The 20067-nt window shown below is 38.8% G+C and overlaps 1 protein-coding gene across 1 annotated transcript; it reads left to right on the top strand.

The window, feature by feature from the left end:
* The first annotated feature begins 18792 nt into the window (after positions 1 to 18792).
* Positions 18793 to 19362, top strand: LOC142169675 (uncharacterized). The gene has a single exon (XM_075231572.1). It carries the CDS (start codon positions 18793 to 18795, stop codon positions 19360 to 19362), a length of 570 nt encoding a protein of 189 aa, XP_075087673.1.
* The last annotated feature ends 705 nt before the right edge of the window (positions 19363 to 20067 follow it).

Here is a 20067-nt window from a genome sequence, read left to right as displayed (position 1 = left end):
TTTCTTGGATTATTCCTTTTGTCTTAACTTACCTCTCGCACTGGCTCCTTATTTATCAAAAACATCTCACGCCGGAACCCTTACTTCCTCTCCTTGACGTCGTGCTTGCATAATGTTCTAGAATCGTAGCATATCTGTAGGATTTGAATAAGTGCAATCTCATCTCTTTCTCATTTTTATCGCATTTTTCCTTTACCATTCCATAGTTACTAGAACCAGTTAATTCTGACTTAATGCCACATCACTCTATATTCCTCCTTTTGGGGGAGTACTATGATTTAGTGCTACGATGATCTACGTATAGATGTTTTACCTCTTCATCTTTGGCGTCTTTTCACATCATCGATGACCCTTACTCGCCTTGCGGTAATCCTTCTGTATCAAGGATAATAAATTTCCTTGCTCACGAGGGTGACACTTAGTATAACTCGCACATACAGTCCCTTAAGCAGAACTTTGCTCACATTGCTTACTTTAGGGAAGCGTCTTCCTGAATGACCATTCTCTGAATTTCTCATGAATCTTCTTCTGTTGTCCATTCTAGCCAGAACAAAATCTAAAATTCTCATGACATCGACCATTATCAAATCATTCATTCCCTAATTCATGTTTAGTTTATCTTGTTCACCAGCCCATACTGATTTCTATTACTCTGGGGTCTAACTTTTCCTTCTGGTAGTCATGTTGGAGTCACAAACTTATTTTCGAAATGAGGATATGACTTTATGGCCTATACTCTTTTGTTGTCTCAAGGCCTATCACCTCTCGTCTTTTCCGTCACTTGACTATAGACTCTGTAATACTGTCATCTTTTGATCTACTGTTGTCATCCATGTATCATATCTTAATCATAATGCTTTATTATCTCTTTTCTTATTTCCCGCTAACATTTATGTCTAGCACTTTTGTTACATCTTGTACTTTAATATTAGGATAAGTCGTAGTAATCCATATGAGCTTGAAGGGATTAAGATCATTCATGAGATTATAGAGGATTTGTCACTATGTTATTATAAAACCCCGTAAGTTTAGCAACCTTGATACCGTTATATACATTTGATATGGTATTTTGAGTGGAATATTTTTGTAAAACAGTTTGAAAAATATGATTTTATATAATTATTAATATTACTACTTTCAATTATACTCATAATATGAGAATGTTTATGAGATTTTCTTTATTGTAAAGATAGAAATTATTTTCTCACGAGAAAAGAAGGATATCTGTTTACCATTTTAAGAATTAATCGTACGAAAATTTGTACTCTTTATATGAGATTATGAAAATTAGAAGTTGAGAAAATATATGTATTTTTACATGGATGTTTTAATGAAATAATAGTGTATGTATTGATTTTAGATGGTACCATATGACCATGATAGTAGGGTATATATAAAGTGTGTTAAAAGTGGGTAGTATTTTAAGTAATTTGAGATAATTGGTTAATTAATGATTTTTGTGGAATATTAGTTAGTTAATTATAAAATTTTGGATAAGTCTTGAGCCCCCAATGTGGCAGCTATATAGGATTAACTAAATGACTCATAAATCTAGTTAAATAGGTGGCAAGATCTAAGAATGTGTGCACCAACTTATCTCATTTTGTTGAAGAAAGGTTGTACGGCATTTTATGGATTGCTTTTCTTATGGTAAGCACTATAGTAATTCCTTCTCTGAGGATGTTGTTTATTAGTTTCACTTTAAACTTTGACTCATGCCTTCATTTACGTGTGGAGTCATCCTTAAGCTTAGTGAATAGCAACAATAAAAGTACAGGAGCAATCATATATTTCCATCTTTGGAGGAGATATAACGTCAATCTATATTGTACTAGCAACAACATGAGTGATATTTTATGGAAGAACAGTGTAATCTTTATGAAGAATATCATGCGAATGTTTCCCTATTTCGATCCGTCGTTACGTGTTTTCGCAAAAGACGTGTATTAGAGGGATTGTCAAGAGAGTCATCTCAGGTATGTTAAAGCTATCCCTTCTTTCTTTTGGCATGATCCAAGTAATGGTACGTAAACGTAATGTTATTCCATAAGTGATTCTACTCTTAGCAGTTAAGGATATCTACGTTATTCATTCCTATAAAGTGTTATTCAAGCATGTCTAAGTATGTTCCTAAGTCCCTATTGAGGTATATGATAGAGATGTTAATGTTTATAATATAGTGATACATGCATCTTTATGCATTTACCACCGTGCTATGGCTGGTTGGGCAGTCATGCATATTCATTTACCACTGTGCTACGGCCGGTTGGGTAGTCATGCATATTCATTTACCATTGTGCTATGGCCGGTTGGGCAAACATGTATATCCATTTACCACCGAGCTACGACCGGTTGGGCAGTTACACATTTACCACCGAGCTACGGCCGATCGGGTAGTCATGCATTTACCACCGAGCTACGGCCGGTTGGGCAGTTATACATTTACCACCGAGCTACGGTCGGTCGGGCAGTCATGCATTTACCACCGCACTACGGCCGGTCGGGCAGTTACCACTGATCAGTTGGGCAGTCATGCATCATACGATATGGATAATAGTCTTAAAGAGAAGCATTGTATATATATAAGTATAATAAGTATGCATATACCGTGGCACTTCAGAGATTTGGGTTGATTCTTATATATCTTTAATTAATGTTGACTTATTGTTATGTTTCAGTTCTGCCTTACATACTCAGTACATTATTCGTACTAATGTCCTTTTGTTGGGGACGCTGCATTCATGCCTGCGGGTATAGATAATCAGTTTGACGAGCCTTCATAGTAGACGAGATTGGCATTCAGCAAAGGATCAGTAAGACTCCACCTCATTTGGAGTGCAGCCGAGTCTATGAGTCATCGTGTCAGAGGTTTTCTAAAGACTTATGGGTAAGCCGGTACCCTGTTCCATTTGATGTCAAATAATCTTAGAGGCTTTGTAGACAGAGGTTTATTTTGTATAGTTTGTCAGAGGCCTTCATGGGCCATATGTATTCATGTTTTAAGAAAAATGGTTCATTGCTACAGTATTTTCCCACTTACAGTTGTACATTACAGAGTGGTTCGCTCGGTCCAGCACGGCACCGGGTGCCAGCCACGCCTCCCCAGGTTTGGGGCGTGACAACTTTATTCTGAAAACTCGAACAAGACATTCTTTTGCTTTTAGCTCCCCTTTCTCCATCCAGTGGCTCTTTGGGTTTCTTAACGTTCTCGCTCTACTTGGGACGCGAGCCACACTAAGGTAATATTTATCCTTTTTAGGCTTTCAATGCCTATCTTTTGAATTTTGTTTTTTGATCATGAGAATAGTGCACCATCTGGGTGCCTCACAAGGAGATCTATTAGCACCTTTGTAATATCCTTCGGAAAAGTCAACTAACAAACACAATCTGTTCACCATTTTGGGTTACTCTAACCCCTGCCGGATCCTAATATCCCGTCCTTTTCTTAAACTACACTTGTTAGCCCTCAATAGGGTATAACTGAGATGGGTGTGGTGTCACGCCCCAAAACCGAGGAGCGCAACCGGCGCTCAACCGAGTGAACCCAACCAAGCAAGCCTGTTAGATTCCTTCTACCCAAATTCATTCGTGAATAAAGAGGAGATGTACTTCGTTAATCAAATACTGAAGAGATTTCATTAATCGCTTCCATTCCATTCCCATTAATAGCATCATTCAATATTTCCAAAATAGTACGAGTTTATAGATTTAATGAAAAACATGTTGCCAAATACCAACAGTTCTAATCCAATTCCCAACATCAAATACCACCCACAACCTGTCTACGGAGCCTCTAAGTACAACTGAAGAGTAACATGGAAATGCCTGCAACAAGGCCTCGGCTATACCTCAACCACCAAGTACATGAGAAACAAAAGATACATAACCCCAAAATGAAGTGGGGCTCACCAAATCAGCTGAAAGGAGTGTACTGCTATCACTGATCAATGTCACCTGCTGTAGAACCACCTGCATCCATTAAAGATGCAGCGCCCCCGGCAAAAGGGACGTTAGTACTGTCGAATAGTACTAGTATGTATAGCTAAAAATCCTCTTTCAAAATAGAATGCCCATATGATCTATATGTGGAACACATAATATAATGTAATTGAAACAACCTGTACAAACAAGGACAACAAAAGGGGCATCTATTGTCTGCATTAATAATGTGTCTCATTAGACCGTCCTTAGTGTTCACATATCATATTATACACTTATGTGTTTCATAGACCGTCCATAGTGTTTATTCATACCGTACATCTATACCTCTTATACACAATGCACCTAAGCATTTCATAGACCGTCCACAGGATTTCATAACACAATGTACCTATGCGTTTCATAGACAGTCCACAGGATTTCATAACACAATATACCTATGCGTTTCATAGACCGTCCATAGGGTTTCATAACACAATATACCTATGTGTTTCATAGACCGTCCATAGGGTTTCATAACACATTGGAAACAAAAGTACAAATACGTACATCTCATAACCTTTCACACCACATATCACCTAATCCGTACACTCAACCACTTACAACATTATTATTTCATTGGCTCTCTTGGCCATACATATGATTCTTTATTCATGGCGCAATGGCCGTATTTCATATTCCACACTTTCATTTCTTCCCTTTCATAGATCATCATCATATTTATCAACAAGTAGAATATTCCGAAAATCACAACTTTAAATTCATTAGTAATGAAGGCTTTAAACACAATCGATTTCTTTCCAATAAAGGGAGTAAAATGGTTGGCAATCGAAGTACAAGTTAAAATCATACACAATTTCCACTCACGAATAGGTAAGAACGCAAAACACATTGAAAATTACTTACAAAGCATAGCATTAGCTAAAACAGCCACATATGGGCATCACTTGAGTTCATAAACTTTTAGCCGATTATATTGTCGAAGTCAATTTTGGAATAGTTGAGTCAAAGCTCATTTCATAATTTTTCTCACATTATTTCATTTCATTGGCACCATGGGTCACAGGTATAACTTTCACTATTGGCACGTTGGCCACACTTTGTATTCCCAATTTGCTGATTTCACTTCCAACCATCTTTATTGGTTATGAACAATAAGACATTCCCAATCAAGACTTTAGGTACACATATAAGCAATTAAGAGTCTTAAGAATATTGAGATTTTCTCACATAATTTGGCATACTAGCTTTCATTTGAAATATGATTCAAGCCACAATATTTTAATACGCAACCCATACTTTGAAACTCACGGAAACATTATGGAATTCAATTCCAAGAGAGAAAGTTTATCCAATATACCTCAATTGAGCTTTTCTTAAATTACTACAATGTTCCGAAAATTCTAGCAATCCCAATCTATTTGAGACATAACAAAATTGAACAATAATTAGGAAGATATTCATGGTCTCAGCTCATTTGAGCATTTTATCAAACACTAAGTGTGGATTAAGGTTCAAGGTCCTTTTATGGAGGATTCCATCATCCCACAACCCAATCTTTACCATTTTTAGCTCAACAATCTTTCTACACCCTTTGATAACACATGCATGTAAAATAAATAACCCTCTTGCCCAGAAATTATCTTGCTTATTGCCCATTTCTAGACAAAATTTGAAATTGAGGGTTAGGGTATAGAATCTTACCTCTAGGATGAAGACCTAGTGAGTTTCCCTCCTTAATCTTCCAAAACTTGAGCAAGAATTGAAGAACAATTATTGAAGAATACCTTCTCACTCTAGGGCACTCTCTCTCACTCTAAAATATCAGATTATGTCTCAAAAATGGCCCAAAGAGTGTATTTAACGAAATAGGGTCTGGTTTTAAAAACCCAAAAATGGAGCTCCGGAACAAGGTATGCGAACGTGATGTTTGGCATATTTCGATATGTGTTGATGTTACTTTACCCATGTTTTAACCACTTCTTGATGTTATTTAATCTTTAAAACGCCAACATGGTGTAATTATTGGTTTGATGACTAATTAAGTTATGTGTGACGATTTAAGGTGTTCGGAGTGCAAAATATGAAGAAAAGGTGGTTTAGCCAGAGGAAGAAGGGTTGGATGCGTCGCATCCAACCTAGGAAAACATCATCCTGCGTGCAACCTTAGCAGTGAAGTTGGGCCATAGCGTCCGCCATCGCGTGCGAAACTGGGAAGTAGAAGTGAAGCTGGATGCGTCGCGTCCACCATCGCATGCAAGCTGAGAAATAGAGGAAAAGGTGGATGCGTCGCATCCACCTTCGCAGAAGAAAAAATTGAAATGGAGGACAAGGTGGATGCGTCGCATCCACCTTAGCATCAATCCCTGAATCCGATTTGGACTAGGAATAGGAGAGCTTTGGCCCACGACTTTTGTACGCAATATATAAGCCAAAAACGCCTCCTTTAGGTTATCGAACATATTGGGAAGAGGGAAAAAGCCACAAAAAAGCTGTGGAGGCTGTTATTCATCAAGTTTCTTCTTTCTCCCACCAAACTTAGTAATTTTTATGTTTCTTTATATGATTTGTTTGGCTACCATGTCTATGTGGAGCTAAACTTCACGTTCTAGGGTTGTGGTTCTTTCATGACTATTGTTATGCGGATATTGATTTTGACTTCTTGATTTATCATATTAGTTTATTTATTCAATCTTGCACTTAATTATTTAATTGCTTGATCACCAATTGAATATTATCTACGAATCTAGAATTGAACTCGAAAGTGGAAATTCTATATTGCATATAGGATTGAGTAGGGCAAGTTCTTGAACTCGGGCATCGGGGAACGGATTCGTAGTTAGGATAGATATATACCTAATTGCCTTGCTTGGTTGATTTACAGGAATTATAAATGCGTTCTTGTTGATTCTAACTCCATAGACATATAAGCGTTAGGTTAGCTTGAATAGGCGAGTAAGAACTCGACAGATTCTTATGAGCAATATTAACCCTGTCAACCAATAAGCTAGATAAATTAGTCGGTCAATTCAATTGAAGAATACAATAGGATTGTTAGATAGCCCATAACCCTAGATCGTTTTCATTACATTGATATCATAAAAATCTGCTCTTTCTCTGTTCAAAGTTCATTATTTATATTTTTTTATCTAATTAGTTTAGAATTAAATATTTTTAGGTTTAATTCTTGTTTAGATAATTAGGATAGTCTAATTTAGTTAATAGTTAATCACAAGTCCTCGTGGGTTCGACATCCGACTTTTAGTCACTTTATTACTTGACGACCGCGTATACTTGCGTGTGCGTTTGGCTGCAACAAGTTTTTGGCGTCGTTGCCGGGGACTTAGAAATTTGCTATTTTTCTAGATTAGACATTTTTTTTTTATCTATTCATGTTTTTTTATTATTTTATTTTAGTTAGTATTTTTTATTTATTTTAGCATGGCATCTTGGAATAAAAATTGTTCGAATGATGGTTATTCTTATTTTGATGATCCTTGTCCATATTGTGGAGGACCCCACTGGTGGAAAAATTGTCAGAATGTTCCAGGAGCGAGTTGTGCGCACAATCTCAATCCTTTGAGTGGAATATTTGTAATATGTGTGGTGGTCAAGATGGCCATTGGGATGGTTGTCCTAATTTTGTTCATCCTTCTCTGAGCCCTTATTATGATCTTTCTAATGATATTTCTGAGTTTGATAGGGGCAATGAAGTGCAGGATATGGAGCCTGATGCATATATCAGGGATATTCTGAGGCAAGTAGCAGAGCAACAGGATGAACTCAAAAAAGATATGAAAAGAATGAGGGCAGCAATCACAAGAATGAAGGCCAATATGGAAGAATTGAATGAAGAGAGCGAGTACCAGCAAGAGAAAATTTTTGAAAAAGAGGAGATTTTGAGCCAAACTTGGCTGGCAGAACAGGCTGAAAAGTTAGAAATATATGAAGCTCAACATGAGGAACTTACTGATGGGATGAGACACTTTATAGAGGGAAGATCTAAACTGGGACAAGGGATCTATAAATTTGTTACTACTATTCACGACTTGCAAGATAAATTAAATGCAAAGGTTGTTGCGTCTATCGCCCAACAACATAGTAATGAGTTGTCAGAAGCTGAAAAGGAGCTTATACGCCAAATTGAGGAGCTAAAAGTGGAGAGCCAATCATTCGAGCATATTTCTGTTGATGATGCCCATGTTGAGAAAAGTACACTAGAGCCATGCGAGGTAGCAGATAATGTTATATTTGAAGACTCTAATGTGTGCACATATGAGGATATAAATAGTAATACAATTCTAAAGTTGGGGCGTGTTGGTCCTCATTCTAAACATTTTTCGACATTGTATTTGGATGATGACATGGAAATCGAGTCATCTAAGCCTTTGGAGGAGTCAATGGAAGAGGAACATGATGCCTATATTTTTGAATTTGTCATGCCAAAAAGCAAAAAATACATTCCTCATCTAAAGGCCGAGAAGTGTAGAGTGGAAAATTTATTACTTGGCCTGGTTATCTTTGTAGCCCCACCACTGGAGCATAGCCGCAAACTGAATGCCATGTTAGGGGCTCAATTCATAAGGTCGAGGTGGAGGCAAAAAGTGGTTCACGTCGTGCCGCTACGTTAAATCAGGCGCTTGTTGGGAGGCAACCCAGCGTTACTGCTTTCTTTTATTTTTGTTTACTTTTTATTTTATTTTATTTTTATTATTTTGTAGTATTTATTTTTGTTTTGTAGGATTATGAGCATAGGAAGCAAAGCCATTAGAAGAGTGCAAAAGCGAGCTAGATGGTGAGGACTAAGTGTGGGGTGCCCACACAAAGGACGATGTCTGGGGGAAGTCTGAGTACCTCGTGAGCCGCTATTGCTTCGGCCTTTGGCCTACCAGGGAGTCTCGTTTACCCTCTTATTATTTATAATGTGCATTGAGGACATTGCAAAATTTTAAGTGTGGGGTGAGGAGATCGTTTGGATGAGTTTCTGTGCTATTTTAGCTTAGTTGTAGTACTCATTCTTAAGTGTAGTAGCTTTTGTGAAGGTTTTGTGAAGAAAAAAAAAATGAAAAAGTAGAAAAATTGGACTTTTCCCGACGATTGATCTCCTAGACAGTTTTCTTGAGGGATTAAAGTCTAAACAAAAATCCAAAATATATCTTTTAGCTTTCTTTAGGTAGTAATAATCCCCTGTGGTTTTTCTTTGTGCCTCGGTTCTTTTCCATGGGATGTAGTTTGAACCGGGTAGTTTTTTTCTTTCCGAGTAGATTAGGAATTTAGGGAATAAAAGGAGCAAGAATGATGAACTTAGGCGCCCTTGACTTGTTTGATAGTAACATATTTATACTTTCGCATGTGTAGTATCTTTTGTATGATTTGAATTTATTGATGATGCCTTGTTAAATTGGATAGCATGTTTTGTGGCGCCTATGTCTCGTTTACATGACTTATGTTCACCTTGTGTTTAATACTTAATATCTCGTGGCTCCGTGAATACTTGCATTGCTTAAGAGTCGGAACGTGATCGTCCTTAGTGAGTCATGTGCCATGTGTGGTGAGTTTTTTTGTGTTGTCCATGTAGTGTACTTGTGTCTAGAACTTGCCCGGTATGTGAGTTGAAGCGAAATTTTAGGTGATGCTCGGTTTGAAAAATGATTTTAGGTTTTCTTTGATCTTTTTGAGCTTATTGCTTATCACAAATAAAATCTATCCCTAGTTAACCCTTTTGAGCCTGTAGACCTTTTATTTGGTACCCACATTACAAGCCTATACCCTTTTTATTCTTAATTGACATTGTTTTGATCCTTTTACCTCTTAAAGCACTTTAATTGTTAGATGAGCGCTAAAAGAAGTAAGAAGGGACTAAGTGTGGGGTGACTTTTGAGTGGAACCAATGAAAGAAAGAAGGGTGCACTTATTTTGTAAAATAATACACCACTAGCGGAAATTGAAAGAGAAAAAAAAGAAAGAAAAATATAAATGAATAAATTGTTATCTTGTTCTTGCTAGTGGGTATGAACTAAAGTAGTGCTTAAAGAAAAAGGGACTGTTTTGGGGGTGATATTGTTTGTGAAATTGAAGTGGGGTTGAAGAAAAAAAATGCTTAAAGTAATTTTGTGATGTATTAAAGTGCTTAGGAGGGTGAGTCACTATTCCTTAAATATATCCTACCCGTCCCTTAGCCCACATTACAACCATGAAAAAGTCCTAATTGATTTTAGATCGAGCGAGCTTACATTAGTAGAGATTTACATTAAGGGCAAGCCTATGGTACTAATTTCATGCATGTGACTTCTTTGTGAGAGTGAGCGATTTTCTTTGATATATGTGAGTCATTAAAATATATTTGATCATGAGATTCGAATGTGTGGATTGAACTCGCTCTCTTGTTCTTGTTGTGAGGGCACATGGTTTCACGAGGGATAGGTAACGTTATTAGACTTCTCTATGATGTTGGGTGTTCAAGCCATGAGTACATAGTGACATTGAGTCGGTTTTTGAGGTTAGGATTGTTGTGAGCATGTTATCTTTGTTCGAATATTTTTAAAAGAATGGCTTAAGTAAAGCGAAGGGTATGTGATGCATAGTCTAGAGCCTAATTGTTGCAAATAACCATGGTCATAGGTGCAGTGTGCTTTGAATGATAAGAGCTCAATTTTGTTTCGTCTACTATAGGATGGTTTGTTCGAGGACGAACAAAGGTTTAAGTGTGGGGTAGTGATGTTTGGCATATTTCGATATGTGTTGATGTTACTTTACCCATAATTTAACCACTTCTTGATGTTATTTAATCTTTAAAACGCCCAACATGGTGTAATTATTGGTTTGATGACTAATTAAGTTATGTGTGACGATTTAAGGTGTTCGGAGTGCAAAATATGAAGAAAAGGTGGTTTAGCCAGAGGAAGAAGGGTTGGATGCGTCGCATCCAACCTAGGAAAACATCATCCTGCGTGCAACCTTAGCAGTGAAGTTGGGCCATAGCGTCCGCCATCGCGTGCGAAACTGGGAAGTAGAAGTGAAGCTGGATGCGTCGCGTCCACTATCGCATGCAAGCTGAGAAATAGAGGAAAAGGTGGATGCGTCGCATCCACCTTCGCAGAAGAAAAAATTGAAATGGAGGACAAGGTGGATGCGTCGCATCCACCTTAGCATCAATCCCTGAATCCGATTTGGACTAGGAATAGGAGAGCTTTGGCCCACGACTTTTGTACGCAATATATAAGCCAAAAACGCCTCCTTTAGGTTATCGAACATATTGGGAAGAGGGAAAAAGCCACGAAAAAGCTGTGGAGGCTGTTATTCATCAAGTTTCTTCTTTCTCCCACCAAACTTAGTAATTTTTATGTTTCTTTATATGATTTGTTTGGCTACCATGTTTATGTGGAGCTAAACTTCACGTTCTAGGGTTGTGGTTCTTTCATGACTATTGTTATGCGGATATTGATTTTGACTTCTTGATTTATCATATTAGTTTATTTATTCAATCTTGCACTTAATTATTTAATTGCTTGATCACCAATTGAATATTATCTACGAATCTAGAATTGAACTCGAAAGTGGGAATTCTATATTGCATATAGGATTGAGTAGGGCAAGTTCTTGAACTCGGGCATCGAGGAACGAATTCGTAGTTAGGATAGATATATACCTAATTGCCTTGCTTGGTTGATTTACAGGAATTATAAATGCGTTCTTGTTGATTCTAACTCCATAGACATATGGGCGTTAGGTTAGCTTGAATAGGCGAGTAAGAACTCGACAGATTCTTATGAGCAATATTAACCCTGTCAACCAATAAGCTAGATAAATTAGTCGGTCAATTCAATTGAAGAATACAATAGGATTGTTAGATAGCCCATAACCCTAGATCGTTTTCATTACATTGATATCATAAAAATCTGCTCTTTCTCTGTTCAAAGTTCATTATTTATATTTTTTTATCTAATTAGTTTAGAATTAAATATTTTTAGGTTTAATTCTTGTTTAGATAATTAGGATAGTCTAATTTAGTTAATAGTTAATCACAAGTCCTCGTGGGTTCGACATCCGACTTTTAGTCACTTTATTACTTGACGACCGCGTATACTTGCGTGTGCGTTTGGCTGCAACAGAACGCATAACCGATATACGGACCGCATATCGGTCGCATAATTGGTTACAAAATAGCCAAAAGAACTGTCTGTGTATGCAGTCACTATGCGGTCTGCATAACTGTTATGCGGTCGCATAATGCACCGCATAACAGTATAGTTTCTTCCAACTGACCCAATTAACTGCCTCACTCTGCGGCCATTATGCGGTCCGCAGAGTGGTTCTGCGGTAGCATAATGGACCGCAGAAATGCACGTTTCCGCCAAAACTTTTCCTTTACTTTCCGGTGCATTTCTACAATCCTCAACACGTAAGCCTAGTCTGGTACCATGAAATATTATTTTCTTTGCAAATTCTACCGGGCTTTACACTTAAGTACTTCGAAATTTTTTCCGGGGTATTACATGTGGCCAATTCTACATACCTCTGTTACTGTTGAAGGTAACTCACAATGCTTATATTTTTCTGCCGGAGTTGAAAATACCGATAATCTTCATTAACTGGGTACCTCGTACCCTTCTCATCTTGCTCCTTTTACTTGTTGAAGCTTGTATCTATCTTCTGAATCTCTCTTTTCCTTTCACCATAGGGGTGGATAGATATTCTTTACCTTAAGGCTCCTTATCAAGGGGCTTACACGTCTTAGTACACACATGATCTACTGAAGACCTTATATTTACTCATCATAAGCATCATGCAAAATCGAGTTCCTCTGACTCAACTCTTTCACAGTGACCTGCAATCTCTTGCCAACCGTCTTTCTAGATGTAGGCATCATTGTATTATGAATAAGATAGAGTTTAGAAAATTGAGTTCTTACAACTGATCTCTACCATACGATCTAGAGTAAGAAGAAAGAGTGACAGTCCTAAATGCCCTGTAGCCTCCTGCTTATAAGTATGGTGCACAATACACACATAAACAAGACTCTACTAGACACGGCTTAGAGACTCCCTAGGACAAAACTGCTCTGATACCACTTTTGTCACTCCCCGAACCCGGGGGGCGAGACCGGCACCCGGTGCCTCACCTATCCTTGCGTACCAACTTACGACTAAGGGAATCTGAACATATAATGTCATACTTTGGCCATGGGCCACATTTTAAGACAATTTGCGAAGCAAAACATAAAACTAAGGGGAAACTAACGGTCACGCCCCAAACTCGAGGAGTGCGACCAGCGCTCAACCGACTGAACCCGCCCGAGTAAGCCTGTTAGATTTCTTTCTACCCAAAATCATCCATGAATAAAGAGGAGATGTACTCCATTAATCAAACATTGAAAAGATTTCATTAGCAACTCCCATTTCATTTCCATTAGGAACTTCATTCAAAATTTTCAAAATATTACGAGTTTATAGGATTAATGAAAAACATGATTTCCAAATACCAACATTTCTAATTCAATTCCCCACATTAAATACCACCCACAACTTGTCTACGGAGCCTCTAAGTACAATAGAAGAGAAATATGGGAAAGCCAGCAATAACGCCCCAGCTATACCTCAACCACAAAGTACATGAGAAACAAAAGATACATGACCCCAAAATGAAGTGGGGCTCGCCAAGTCAGCTGAAGAGAGTGTACCGCTATCATTGATCAATGTCGCCTGCTGTAGAACTACCTGCATCCATTAATGATGTAGCGCCCCCAGCAAAAGGGACGTTAGTACCGTCGAATAGCAGTAGTATGTAAATCTAAAAGCCCTCTTTCAAAATAGAATGCCCATATAAGAAAAGGCAACACATAAAAACAACAAGTCATAATCATCAATATCCAAATGTTCAGTTAAAACATAATAATTTTCAAAATATGAACTTCATATACAATTTTTTTTTGTTGGGAGTTCATTAGCACCGATATACCATTATTCACAATATCACTGTTCACAAAACCAATGTTCACAATACCAATGTTCACAATAACAGTGTTCAAAATACTGATGTTCACAATACTAATGTTCATAATACCAATGCCATTGTACGTTTAGTACGGAGTCCGATCACGACCCAATCGGCTAGGCCATCTCATTAGAGACATCAACCACAATCACTATCAATACCAATACCACCGTAATTTTAGTACGGAGTCCGATTACGACCCGACCGGCTAGGCTAACTCATTAGAGACATCAACCACAATTACTATCAATACCAATACCACCGTAATTTTAGCACGGAGTCCGATCACGACCCAACCGGCTAGGCTATCTCATTAGAGACATCAACCACAATTACTATCAATACCAATACCACCGTAATTTTAGCATGGAGTCCGATCACGACCCGACCGACTAGGCTGTCTTATTTGATGACATCAACCAAAATCACAATTTCAATTATAATTTTCAGCACAATCACCACCATGTGTATGGCATGATGTCTGATCACGGCCCGACCGGCTAGGCTGTCTTATTCGAGACATCAACCCTTTTATATCAATCAATCTTATCCCAATTAAGAGGAATAATTTTATCACATCAATCTAATCCCAAATAAGGGGAATAATTCACAAAAATTACATAGGTGCAAATGTATTTACCTCATCATCTTCCACATTGTATAAATATCCACTAGTATTTTTAACCAATAACAACAACAATATTTCCTTGGCTTTTTTGGCCATTCACAAGATTCTTTATTCAAGGCATGGTGGCCATATTTGTTACTCCACACTTTAATTCTTCCCTCTCATGTATAATCATCATAAATATCAACATACATATAATATTCCGGGAATCACAACTTCAAGTTCATTAGAAATGAACAATTTTAGCACAATAGATTTCTTTCCGAGAAATGGAGTAAAATAATTGGCAATTGATGTGCAAGTTAAAATCATCAACAAATAACACACCATTTATTCTTGACATATTTTCCCCCAAAAATGGAAATACACAATTTCCACTCACGAATATGTAAGAACGCAAAACACATTGAAAATACTCACAAATCATAGTGTCTGTTAAAATAGCCACATATAGGCATGACTTGAGTTTATAAACTTTTAGGCAATTCTATTTTCAAAGTCAATTCGAAATAGTTGAATTAAGGCTCATTTCATAACCTTTCTCATATCATTTCATTTCATTGGCACCATTGGCCACAAGTATAACTTTCACTCTTGGCATGTTGGCCACACTTTATATCCCCAATTCACTTATTTCACTTCCAACCATCTTTATAGGTTATCAACAGTAAGACATTTCCAATCAAGACTTTAGGTACACACATGAGTAATTAAGAGTCTTAATAATATTGAGCTTTTCTCACACAATTTGGCATACTAGCTTTCATTGAAACATGACTCAAAGCCATAACTTTTTAATATGCAACCCATACTTTGAAACTTACGGGAACATTATGGAATTCAATTCCAAGAGAGAAAGTTTAGCCAACATACCTCACTTTGAGCTTTTCTTAAATTACTACAATGTTCCAAAAATTCTAGCAATCCCAATCTATTTTGAGACATAACAAAATTGAACATAAATTAGGAAGATATTCATGGTTTCAGCTCATTTGAGCATTTTATCAAACATCTAGTAGGCATGAATCTATACATCTCTTAACCATAGAATTAGTTCATCCAAATACTACCATTTACCAACAATTTATCCCACCATCATTCTTTAACAATTCTTAACTTCCAACATCACATACATGACCATCCATCCACACCCAACCAATAACATTCCATCAAATAATTACCTTTCCATCTCTATAAGGGTTATGTATTTAAATTGGGAACTTATGGCTTCCAATCACCATACCCTAAGCTATAAGACATATTCCATACATAAATAATCCCCATATATTAGTTAGAGATGGTAGACATACCTCTTGTAGTGAGACTCATGAAAATCCCAACTTGTAGTGTTCTTGACCAACTTGGGGATTTAAATGAAAATCTATGGATCTTCAAGATTAATCCTTGTTAATACAAGTGTTTAGGAGTAGTAATCAACTAGAAATTACTCCAAAAACATTACCTTGGTTCATGGGAGGGAGGTGTTGGGCGGATTCCCCTTGATATACAAGCCCTAACTCAAAGAAATGACTTACCTCTTTCTATACCGACCTTGGGGGTATTTAATGGGTTCCTACGTGCACGGCCGCGCATTGGCTGCGCACTTGAGGTAGAATCTCTCAAATATCCATGACCGCGCATCTGGACACGCATATGACACAGGTCCAGTACACTGGCCATAACTTTCTGTATACATATCTAAATGATGAACGGTTTGATGTGTTGGAAACTAGATTCAAAGGGATTTATTTTATGGGTAGATAACCACCTAAGTCATTATATGGAGGGAGTTCTATTCATTTGAAGTCGGGTCTTGTGCCAATTGAAACATCCTTTCCACTTAATGTATCCAGCTTGTTCAACACAAGTTCTTGCCATTCACAAAACACCTTAGTATGTTCCAACACACCTTAAACATACATTATCAATTCAACATGATGTGGCTCTATCCCATAGGTCTCCTTTAATACTCAAATACGTTATTCCCAGATACCGTTGGCGCACTTTAAAAACTTAAATCATTAGGAATTTTTTTTTTTACGGGGCTTTACACTAACACTGACTAAACGTCAATATAAAGCTGGACCGGCAAGGTCGTCATAAGTACTACAGCTGACAAATCAACAAAATATACATGCAAGGCCTACAAGCCCAACATACTACACTAACTGACAGGATATGTCTACAAGCCTCTAATGATGGATGTATTGTGATCGGAACAGGGCCCCGACCTATCCATAACATATATATACATATATACACAAGATGTACGTAAAAATCTAGACCCGGAAACTCCAAAGGACGCGGAGCTTACCGATCAAGCTGAACTTGGGCAACACCTACTGAGGATGTCTACTCGTCTGTCTATCTGAACCTGCATGCATGAAAGGCAGCGTCCCTGGCAAAAGAGATGTCAGTACGAAATAATGTACCGAGTATGTAAGGCAACAGAAGAACTGAAAGCTGAAACTGAACTGATAATATAATAACTGAAAGTATATGGGAGTCAAAGATAATCTGAAGATATGCTTACCTGTTGATACTAACTCAACTCTCTCAATATAGTAAGTAAAATATTTGTCCTGCCCTATAAGGCTCGATATATATAACTGCTTTGTTGTAGTAGGCTCGCTCATAGGTGCTCGGCCATACTAGGCTCTGTATCTCGGCCATTATGGGCTCGCTCATAGGCGCTCGGCCACAGTAGGCTTGGTATATAACTTACCATCTGATCAGAGGTAGTCTAATAGGGGCCTGCCCACCGATTATAGCTCGATGGTGGTGAAAATACTGTAATACTGTATATATATATCCCGCCATAGTGCACCGACCCGCATATTTTCCGCCCAAATTTACTGCCTAAAGGGCTGCCAAACTTGGCTGCCAAAGACCAGAAGGTCTTTGCATATGGAGGCAACAATCTGACAGGCTGTCTGGGACCTCATATAGGCCACATTCTGCCAGCAAAGTCACATGTAGCACAACTGAGCAGGACCACAGTCTGCCAGGACAATCGTGGAAGCAACATGCTGTCAGCAAAGGCATGTGCTGCACAGCTAGGTAGGGCCACATCCTATCTGGATGAACATGGAAGCAACTACCTGCCAGCAAGAAATGGGGCACAGCAGCTGGACAAGTCAATTGGCACATGGGCTGCCAACACCTTTCTGGAAATCGCATGAAGCCAGCACAAAGCAGTGCACCACAACTGGACGGGTCCACAGCCAGCCTAGCTGCCTGTGGACATTTTCTGTATATATAGGCATACTTAGGCCTTGTTAGAAGGCATATCTCTTTACTTGCAATTCCTTCTTTTGTATATGAATTAAACCTCGAAAATTGGCCTTGGCCTCCCATCTTTGTGTGTCTTTTATTTCGTTATCTTCCAACCTTTGAGTTTGTGTGATTTCCTTGGTCCAAAGCACGATATTGTGCTTGTTTGTTCTTTAGGGCTGAAGCAAGAGTAGTAGTCATGCTATCTTGCTGCCCTCACGGGTTACCAGAAAAATGACCCCGTGACAACTGGTATCAGAGCAAGGTTAATCGACCATGGAAACTAATGGAGATAACGTCAATTTGGACAACATTCATGGCAGAGATGAGTCACCAACAAAACGGCAAAAACCAAAGAAGAGAGGAACGAGCAAAGCGCGAGATTCCTCCATAGCCTTAACAATCGAGGCGCCAGTTCTTGAGCTGCCCCCACAACAGGTTAGCCGTGGTGATGATTATGAGGCTTCTGCCTCAAATCTTTTAAATGTGAGAATGGATCTCACAGAAGCTGGGGTAGATGCTTTAAATTGGCACATGGGAGATGTTCAACACAACTTCTACTCACTTGAGTCTACTACTCTAGATGGACTTGATGAAGTAAAAGAGACGATAGATCAAGCAATTTTTGAGCACAAGGAAGGACTGAACAACCTTGAGCTTAAGATGACCGAGGTTGTATCGACATTGCATGGGGAAATTGAGATCCTAAAGCAACAACTGAAGGCAGTAAAGTTAGCCGGTGGCACTGGTCATGTGAAATGCGTGAGACCAAAATCGAGGGCCCAAAACTGAAGGAGTTTAGGGGCGAACGAGACACTCAAGAAGTAGAGAACTTAATCTAGAAGATGGAAGACTACTTTGAGCACCTTTGCATCATTGATGAGGCTGCCAAGATCCGGGCAGCAATGATGTATCTTGCCAATACCGCCATGCTATGATGGAGAAGGAAAAAAGTAGACATGGAGAAGGGAACTTGCTCTATCAAGAGCTGGGAACAGTTCAAGTTTGAACTGAAGCACCAGTTCTACCCCCAAAACGTTGTCAATAAGGCACGTAGGAAGTTGAGAGAGCTCAGGCAAACAACTTCCATAAGTGAGTACGTGAAGAATTTCACTAAACTCATTCTGCAGATTCCGAACTTAGCAAGCGATGACTTGTTATTCACTTTCATTAATGGCCTTCAAGTCCAAGACGTCGATGAAGCTATTGCGGTGGCTGAGTCCTTAAATGATTATAGGACAGAAGCCACAAAGGCAAGGGACACCAACTTCCAACCGGATGGAGATCATGGATATCGGGACAAGGGCAAGCAAGTTGCTACCCCTGACCGCGATTCCAGAGAACAAGGCAACAATGCTCACCGGCACGACCGGTACAACCAAAGGAGAAAGGAAGTTGGTCCCCGCAATGGTTGTTACATCTGCAAGGACACTAGTCATGGGTACAAGGATTGCCCTTCTTTGAAGAAACTCAGTTCCATAATTACGGCCGAGCAGAAGCTAACAGCGGAAAGAATCCAAGTAGATTAACAAGCCAAATAACAACCACCAGCCATAGCTCATCTTGGCAACACGATACTGGGCGCAGTAGTAGCTGAAAATCCTGCTTTGAAGCAAGCTGCCCAAGGGAAGCATGACATTGTCAAACTGGTTCATGTGTTAGGCGACAATGTGATTGGCAAGGAACGCCAATAAAGGGAACCAGGATCACTGTTCGTGGATGCACAACTGAACGGACAATCAGTCTGTATCATGGTAGACACCGGCGCGACACACAACTTTGTGTCCGAAGCAAAGGCTAAGTCACTTGGCCTTGTGTTCGGTCCTAGCAGTTCTATACTAAAGACGGTAAATGCCAAAACCAACAACGTGAAAGGGATTGCCCGCAATGTACAGCTCAATTTAGGAGCTTGGCAGGGAAATGTGAGTTTCTTTGTCGCTTCCCTGGATATGTTTGATCTGGTACTGGGGCTGGACTATTGGGATGTTGTGAAGGCATTCATATGCCCATTTCTCAACCAGATCTACATTTATGACCCAAGGGGTCCATGTGTGGTACCGAAAGTTCGGGTACCGCAAGTTGTTAGTCTGTTGTCCGCGATTCAAATCATGAAAGACTTCAAGGAAGAGGGAGCACCGATTTTGGCAGTCGGGACAGAGACTAAGGAGGTCAAGATGGATGAAGCCTTGACTCCTTGTGAACAACGAGTCTATAAGGGTAAGGACTTCATTCCG

The sequence above is a fragment of the Nicotiana tabacum genome, chromosome 15 (assembly GCF_000715075.1).
Source record: "Nicotiana tabacum cultivar K326 chromosome 15, ASM71507v2, whole genome shotgun sequence".
NCBI classification, from domain to species: Eukaryota; Viridiplantae; Streptophyta; class Magnoliopsida; order Solanales; family Solanaceae; genus Nicotiana; species Nicotiana tabacum.
This window is presented reverse-complemented; position numbering and strand designations above follow the sequence as displayed.